Below are 9,208 nucleotides of genomic sequence, written 5' to 3'. Positions count from 1 at the left end.
GTGTGGAATCTCGCTGCATTAGGGTGATGTGTGGATTCTCGCTGCATTAGGGTGATGTGTGGATTCTCGCTGCATTAGGGTGATGTGTGGAATCTCGGTGCATTAGGGTAATGTGTGGATTTGTGCTGCATTAGGGTGATGTGTCGATTCTCGCTGCATTAGGGTGATGTGTCGATTCACGCAGCATTAGGGTGCTGTGTCGATTCTTGCTGCATTAGGGTGATGTGTGGATCCTCGCTGCATTAGGGTGATGTGTCGATTCTCGCTGCATTAGGGTGATTTTTCGATTCACGCTGCATTAGGGTGATGTGTCGATTCTCGCTGCATTTGGGTGATGTGTAGATTCTCGCTGCATTAGGGTGATGTGTCGATTCACGCTGCATTCGGGTGATGTGTCGATTCTCGCTGCATTCGGGTGATGTGTGGATTCTCGCTGCATTAGGGTGATGTGTGAATTCTCGCTGCATTAGGGTGATGTGTGGATTCTTGCTGCATTAGGGTGATGTGTCGATTCTCGCTGCATTAGGGTGATGTGTGGAATCTCGCTGCATTAGGGTGATGCGTGGATTCTCGCTGCATTAGGGTGATGTGTAGATTCTCGCTGCATTCGGGTGATGTGTCGATTCTCGCTGCATTAGGGTGATGTGTGGATTTGTGCTGCATTAGGGTGATGTGTGGATTCTCGCTGCATTAGGGTGATGTGTGGATTCTTGCTGCATTAGGGTGATGTGTGGATTCTCGCTGCATTAGGGTGATGTGTGGAATCCCGCTGCATTCGTTTGATGTGTGGATTCTCGCTGCATTAGGGTGATGTGTGGATTCTCGCTGCATTAGGGTGATGTGTCGATTCTCGCTGCATTAGGTTGATGTGTGGATTCTCGCTGCATTAGGGTGATGTGTGGATTCTTGCTGCATTAGGGTGATGTGTGGAATCTCGCTGCATTAGGGTGATGTGTGGATCCTTGCTGCATTAGGGTGTCGTGTGGAATCTCGCTGCATTAGGGTGATGTGTGGATTCTCGCTGCATTAGGGTGATGTGTGGATTCTCGCTGCATTAGGGTGATGTGTGGATTCCCGCTGCATTAGGGTGATGTGTGGATTCTCGCTGCATTAGGGTGATGTGTGGATTCTCGCTGCATTAGGGTGATGTGTGGAATCTCGCTGCATTCGTTTGATGTGTGGATTCTCGCTGCATTAGGGTGATGTGTGGATTCTCGCTGCATTAGGGTGATGTGTGGATCCTCGCTGCATTAGGGTGATGTGTCGATTCTCGCTGCATTTGGGTGATGCGTCGATTCTCGCTGCATTTGGGTGATGTGTCGATTCTCGCTGCATTTGGGTGATGTGTGGATTCTTGCTGCATTAGGGTGATGTGTGGATTCTCGCTGCATTAGGGTGATGAGTCAATTCTCGCTGCATTAGGGTGATGCGTCGATTCTTGCTGCATTAGGGTGATGTGTCGATTCTCGCTGCATTTGGGTGATGTGTGGATTCTTGCTGCATTAGGGTGATGTGTGGATCCTTGCTGCATAAGGGTGATGTGTGGAATCCCGCTGCATTAGGGTGATGTGTGGAATCTCGGTGCATTAGGGTGATGTGTGGGTCCTCGCTGCATTAGGATGATGTGTGGATCCTTACTGTATTAGGGTGATGGGTGTATCCTCGCTGCATTAGGGTGATGTGTCGATTCTCGCTGCATTAGGGTGATGTGTGGATTCTCACTGCATTAGGGTGATGTGTGGATTCTCGCTGCATTAGGGTGATGTGTGGATTCTCGCTGCATTAGGGTGATGAGTGGATTCTCGCTGCATTAGGGTAATGTGTGGATTCTTGCTGCATTCGGGTGATGTGTGGATTTGTGCTGCATTCGGGTGATGTGTGGATTTGTGCTGCATTAGGGTGATGTGTGGATTCTTGCTGCATTCGGGTGATGTGTGGATTCTCGCTGCATTAGGGTGATGTGTGGAATCTCACTGCATTAGGGTGATGTGTGGAATCTCACTGCATTAGGGTGATGTGTGAATTCTCGCTGCATTAGGGTGATGTGTGAATTCTCGCTGCATTAGGGTGATGTGTGGAATCTCGCTGCATTAGGGTGACGTGTGGATTCTCGCTGCATTAGGGTGATGTGTGGATCCTCGCTGCATTAGGGTGATGAGTGGATTCTCGCTGCTTTAGGGTAATGTGTGGATTCTTGCTGCATTCGGGTGATGTGTGGATTTGTGCTGCATTCGGGTGATGTGTGGATTTGTGCTGCATTAGGGTGATGTGTGGATCCTCGCTGCATTAGGGTGATGTGTGGAATCTCACTGCATTAGGGTGATGTGTGAATTCTCGCTGCATTAGGGTGATGTGTCGATTCTCGCTGCATTAGGGTGATGTGTCGATTCACGCTGCATTAGGGTGATGTGTGGAATCTCGCTGCATTAGGGTGATGTGTGGAATCTCACTGCATTAGGGTGATGTGTGAATTCTCGCTGCATTAGGGTGATGTGTCGATTCTTGCTGCATTAGGGTAATGTGTGGATTCTTGCTGCATTAAGGTGATGTGTGGATCCTCGCTGCATTAGGGTGATGTGTCGATTCTCGCTGCATTAGGGTGATGTGTGGATTCTCGCTGCATTAGGGTGATGTGTGGATCCTCGCAGCATTAGGATGATGTGTGGATACTCGCTGCATTAGGGTGATGTGTGGATTTGTGCTGCATTAGGGTGATGTGTCGATTCTCGCTGCATTAGGGTGATGTGTTGATCCTCGCTGCATTAGAGTGATGTGTCGATTCTCGCTGCATTCGGGTGATGTGTCGATTCCCGCTGCATTAGGGTGATGTGTGAATTCTCGCTGCATTAGGGTGATGTGTGGAATCCCGCTGCATTAGGGTGATGTGTGGATTTGTGCTGCATTCGGGTGATGTGTGGATTTGTGCTGCATTCGGGTGATGTGTGGATTTGTGCTGCATTAGGGTGATGTGTGGATCCTCGCTGCATTAGGGTGATGTGTGGATCCTCGCTGCATTAGGGTGATGTGTGGATTTGTGCTGCATTAGGGTGATGTGTGGATCCTCGCAGCATTAGGGTGATGTGTGGATTTGTGCTGCATTAGGGTGATGTGTGGATTCTCGCTGCATTAGGGTGATGTGTGGATTTGTGCTGCATTAGGGTGATGTGTGGATTCTCGCTGCATTAGGGTGATGTGTGGATTTGTGCTGCATTAGGGCGATGTGTGGATCCTCGCTGCATTAGGGTGATGTGTGGATTTGTGCTGCATTAGGGTGATGTGTGGATTCTTGCTGCATTAGGGTGATGTGTGGATCCTCGCAGCATTAGGGTGATGTGTGGATTTGTGCTGCATTAGGGTGATGTGTGGATTCTCGCTGCATTAGGGTGATGTGTGGATCCTCGCTGCATTAGGGTGATGTGTGGATTCTCGCTGCATTAGGGTGATGTGTGGATCCTCGCAGCGTTAGGGTGATGTGTGGATTTGTGCTGCATTAGGGCGATGTGTGGATCCTCGCTGCATTAGGGTGATGTGTGGATTCTCGCTGCATTAGGGTGATGTGTGGATTCTCGCTGCATTAGGGTGATGTGTGGATTCTCGCTGCATTAGGGTGATGTGTGGATTCTCGCTGCATTAGGGTGATGTGTGGATACTCGCTGCATTAGGGTGATGTGTGGATTTGTGCTGCATTAGGGTGATGTGTGGATCCTCGCAGCATTAGGGTGATGTGTCGATTCTCGCTGCATTAGGGTGATGTGTGGATCCTCGCTGCATTCGGGTGATGTGTGGAATCTCACTGCATTAGGGTGATGTGTCGATTCTCGCTGCATTCGGGTGATGTGTGGATTCTCGCTGCATTAGGGTGATGTGTGGAATCTCGCTGCATTAGGGTGATGTGTGGATTTGTGCTGCATTCGGGTGATGTGTGGATTTGTGCTGCATTAGGGTGATGTGTGGATTTGTGCTGCATTAGGGTGATGTGTGGATTTGTGCTGCATTCGGGTGATGTGTGGATTTGTGCTGCATTAGGGTGATGTGTGGATCCTCGCTGCATAAGGGTGATGTGTGGAATCTCACTGCATTAGGGTGATGTGTGAATTCTCGCTGCATTAGGGTGATGTGTCGATTCTCGCTGCATTAGGGTGATGTGTGGAATCTCGCTGCATTAGGGTGATGTGTGGATCCTCGCTGCATTAGGGTGATGTGTGGAATCTCGGTGCATTAGGGTGATGTGTGGGTCCTCGCTGCATTAGGATGATGTGTGGATCCTTACTGCATTAGGGTGATGGGTGTATCCTCGCTGCATTAGGGTGATGTGTGGAATCTCGCTGCATTAGGGTGATGTGTGGATTCTCGCTGCATTAGGGTGATGTGTGGATTCTCGCTGCATTAGGGTGATGTGTGGAATCTCGGTGCATTAGGGTGATGTGTGGGTCCTCGCTGCATTAGGATGATGTGTGGATCCTTACTGCATTAGGGTGATGGGTGTATCCTCGCTGCATTAGGGTAATGTGTGGATTCTTGCAGCATTAGGGTGATGTGTGGATCCTCGCTGCATTAGGGTGATGTGTCGATTCTCGCTGCATTAGGGTGATGTGTCGATTCACGCAGCATTAGGGTGATGTGTCGATTCTTGCTGCATTAGGGTGATGTGTGGATCCTCGCTGCATTAGGGTGATGTGTCGATTCTCGCTGCATTAGGGTGATGTGTCGATTCACGCTGCATTAGGGTGATGTGTCGAATTCTCGCTGCATTTGGGTGATGTGTAGATTCTCGCTGCATTAGGGTGATGTGTCGATTCACGCTGCATTAGGGTGATGTGTCGATTCTCGCTGCATTCGGGTGATGTGTAGATTCTCGCTGCATTCGGGTGATGTGTCGATTCGCGCTGCATTAGGGTGATGTGTCGATTCTCGCTGCATTCGGGTGATGTGTGGATTCTCGCTGCATTTGGGTGGTGTGTGAATTCTCGCTGCATTAGGGTGATGTGTGGATTCTCGCTGCATTCGGGTGATGTGTCGATTCTCGCTGCATTAGGGTGATGTGTGGAATCTCGCTGCATTAGGGTGATGTGTGGATTCTCGCTGCATTAGGGTGATGTGTAGATTCTCGCTGCATTCGGGTGATGTGTCGATTCTCGCTGCATTAGGGTGATGTGTGGATTTGTGCTGCATTAGGGTGATGTGTGGATTCTGGCTGCATTAGGGTGATGTGTGGATTCTCGCTGCATTAGGGTGATGTGTGGAATCCCGCTGCATTCGTTTGATGTGTGGATTCTCGCTGCATTAGGGTGATGTGTGGATTCTCGCTGCATTAGGGTGATGTGTCGATTCTCGCTGCATTAGGGTGATGTGTGGATTCTCGCTGCATTAGGGTGATGTGTGGATTCTCGCTGCATTAGGGTGATGTGTGGATTCTTGCTGCATTAGAGTGATGTGTGGAATCTCGCTGCATTAGGGTGTCGTGTGGAATCTCGCTGCATTAGGGTGATGTGTGGATTCTCGCTGCATTAGGGTGATGTGTGGTTTCTCGCTGCATTAGGGTGATGTGAGGATTCCCGCTGCATTAGGGTGATTTGTGGATTCTCGCTGCATTAGGGTGATGTGTGGATTCTCGCTGCATTAGGGTGATGTGTGGAATCTCGCTGCATTCGTTTGATGTGTGGATTCTCGCTGCATTAGGGTGATGTGTGGATTCTCGCTGCATTAGGGTGATGTGTGGATCCTCGCTGCATTAGGGTGATGTGTCGATTCTCGCTGCATTCGGGTGATGTGTCGATTCTCGCTGCATTTGGGTGATGCGTCGATTCTCGCTGCATTTGGGTGATGTGTCGATTCTCGCTGCATTTGGGTGATGTGTGGATTCTTGCTGCATTAGGGTGATGTGTGGATTCTTGCTGCATTAGGGTGATGAGTCAATTCTCGCTGCATTACGGTGATGCGTCGATTCTTACTGCATTAGGGTGATGTGTCGATTCTCGCTGCATTTGGGTGATGTGTGGAATCCCGCTGCATTAGTGTGATGTGTGGAATCTCGGTGCATTAGGGTGATGTGTGGGTCCTTGCTGCATTAGGATGATGTGTGGATCCTCGCTGCATTAGGGTGATGTGTCGATTCTCGCTGCATTTGGGTGATGTGTAGATTCTCGCTGCATTCGGGTGATGTGTTGATTCACGCTGCATTAGGGTGATGTGTCGATTCTCGCTGCATTCGGGTGATGTGTCGATTCTCGCTGCATTAGGGTGATGTGTCGATTCTCGCTGCATTAGGGTGATGTGTGGAATCTCGCTGCATTATGGTGATGTGTGGATTCTCGCTGCATTAGGGTGATGTGTAGATTCTCGCTGCATTCGGGTGATGTGTCGATTCTCGCTGCATTAGGGTGATGTGTGGATTTGTGCTGCATTAGGGTGATGTGTGGATTCTTGCTGCATTAGGGTGATGTGTGGATTCTCGCTGCATTAGGGTGATGTGTGGATTCTCGCTGCATTAGGGTGATGTGTGGATTCTCGCTGCATTAGGGTGATGTGTGGATTCTTGCTGCATTAGGGTGATGTGTGGATTCTCGCTGCATTAGGGTGATGTGTCGATTCTCGCTGCATTAGGGTGATGTGTGGATTTGTGCTGCATTAGGGTGATGTGTGGATTCTCGCTGCATTAGGGTGATGTGTGGATTCTCGCTGCATTAGGGTGATGTGTGGAATCTCGCTGCATTCGTTTGATGTGTGGATTCTCGCTGCATTAGGGTGATGTGTGGATTCTCGCTGCATTAGGGTGATGTGTGGATCCTCGCTGCATTCGGGTGATGTGTCGATTCTCGCTGCATTTGGGTGATGCGTCGATTATCGCTGCATTTGGGTGATGTGTCGATTCTCGCTGCATTTGGGTGATGTGTGGATTCTTGCTGCATTAGGGTGATGTGTGGATTCTCGCTGCATTAGGGTGATGTGTCGATTCTCGCTGCATTTGGGTGATGTGTGGATTTTTGCTGCATTAGGGTGATGTGTGGATTTTTGCTGCATTAGGGTGATGTGTGGATTCTCGCTGCATTAGGGTGATGTGTGGATTTTTGCTGCATTAGGGTGATGTGTGGATTTTTGCTGCATTAGGGTGATGTGTGGATCCTTACTGCATTAGGGTGATGTGTGGACGCTCGCTGCATTCAGTTGATGTCAGGATTATGACTGCATTCAGGTGATGTGGAGCCAGTGGGTGACGAGTGGATCTTTGCTGCAAACTAGCACTGTGGTGATGTATGGGTTATTTTCTGGGAACATTAGTGCTGCTGGGAGAGGTGGAGAGTAGGGCTTGAGTTGGAGGATCGCCAGCCATGATTTGACTTCAGGCTCGTTCTGAGGTCTGGATTCCATTTAAACCATATGCTACTGCAGTTTCTAATGAAGCTCCAGCATCAGAAGCTTTGAGACAAATTCAGAGTACAGCTCCCTGCGATCCACATCTCCAGCTCGTTGGAATATAAATCCCCACTTGAAGCTTTCAAAGCGAAGAAGGTAGAAGTTGGTGTTTCGTTTGACTTCTTTGTTGAGGATTATACATCAGAATCATGATGTTGGAGCAAGACAAGGAATAAATGCTTTCTCAGAGTATTTTCGGTGGTATAACAACATCTGTCTATTTCATACGGCTCGAGGTGGGATACACAACGATGTTTTGGAATTTTTTCCTGGCTACCAAAACTGGATCTGAAGGGAAAATGAGTCTTGCTGATTAAATTCAACCATTTCTCAATGGATTCGTGAAACTGTTGAGTGCTGGAATATATCACAAATCTGCTTTCTGTCTCATGATAATATGCGTACAATTTGTTTCACAATTTCAGTAATTAGACGTAAAGTGAGAAGAACTCTTTATCAAGCAATGTAATACTGAACTCTGGTTGTGCTACTCTGTTAAGTGAGCAAGCTTAATCAAAGAAAAACAGCAGCAACGCTTAACTCTGCAGATCAGAGGCTCAGAATGAAACTGCATTGTAGTGTTTGCCTACATGTTGTCTTTTTGTCACTCCTCCACCTCTTACGAGGAGATTACTACGAGCATGATCCCAGACTGGTAGGTGATCTGATACTGTTCATGCACTGTTTGATAAATACATTACTCAAATGTTCCTGAGACGTGTCATTTTACTGAGGTGGACTGTTGGCAGTGAGTGTGATCATCATTGCAAACATAGCTTTTAAAAACCTGAGGTAATGAAGTGTCTCACTGTTGTGGGACTGTGCGTGATACTAGCCTGTCTTAACACTGAAGGAATGAAAATAGACTCATGCATTTGACGTTTGGCTTCTCTGAGAGCTCAACCCGTTTGCTGTTTATGTGAAATCAGTCAGAGTTCAAAGTGGGAAGTCCATAGAATCCCTACAGTGCAGAAGGAGGCCATTCAGCCCATCGAGCCTGCATTGACAACAATTCCACCCAGGCCCTATCCTTGTAACCCCACATATTTATCCCGCTAATCATCCTGACACTAAAGGGCAATTTATCATGACCAATCCACCTAACCCGTACATCTTTGGACTGTGGGAGGAAACCGGAGCAGCCGGAGGAAACCCGCGCAGACATGGGAAGAACATGCAAACTCCACACAGTCACCTCAGACCGGATTCGAACCTGGGACCCCGGCGCTGTGAGACAGCAGTGCTAACCACTGTGCAGCCCATGTCGTTATTGTAATTCTCCTGGCTTTATCACTAATATCAATAGAGGGAAACACACCCCACAGATCAAAATGTTCACAGGTTGGATCCTGAGTCACGCTGGGTTTGAGGTGAACTCACCCGGCCAGCAGAGAGAATGTTGCACTTGATCTCAATTTAGGCAAAGAAGATGCTGGTGAGGATTGCCACCCCCATCAGCTACCCACTGGGCCCATTCCAAGATGAGGGACTGATCCTGCCCTGGCTAAACTGCCAGCTCTCAGATGAACAGTGGCAGGATGGCACAGTGGTTAGCACTGCTGCCTGACAGCGCCAGGGACCTGGGTTCGATTCCCAGCTTGGGTCACTGTCTGCGTGGAGTCTGCACGTTCTCCCCGTGTCTGCGTGGGTTTCCTCCGGGTGCTCCGGTTTCCTCCCGCAGTCTGAAAGACGTGCTGGTTAGGTGCGTTGGCCATGCTGAATTCTCCCTCAGTGCCAGGGAGCGCCGGAACAGGCACTGGAGTGTGATGACTAGGGAAATTTCCACAGTAACTTT

General features: G+C 48.9%; 1 protein-coding gene across 1 annotated transcript in view; it reads left to right on the top strand.

Annotated features, from left to right (window-relative positions):
- The first annotated feature begins 7,595 nt into the window (after positions 1 to 7,595).
- Positions 7,596 to 9,208, top strand: part of vegfd (vascular endothelial growth factor D) — a 28,036-nt gene continuing 26,423 nt past the window's right edge. Inside the window, 1 exon segment of the mRNA XM_078232277.1 lies at positions 7,596 to 8,068. Within this exon segment, the coding sequence (XP_078088403.1) occupies positions 7,976 to 8,068 (93 nt within the window). The 5' untranslated portion in view covers positions 7,596 to 7,975.

The sequence above is a fragment of the Mustelus asterias genome, chromosome 17 (assembly GCF_964213995.1).
Source record: "Mustelus asterias chromosome 17, sMusAst1.hap1.1, whole genome shotgun sequence".
Taxonomy (NCBI): domain Eukaryota; kingdom Metazoa; phylum Chordata; class Chondrichthyes; order Carcharhiniformes; family Triakidae; genus Mustelus; species Mustelus asterias.
Note: the sequence above shows the minus strand (reverse complement) of the source record. Positions and strands in the feature narration are given on the sequence as shown.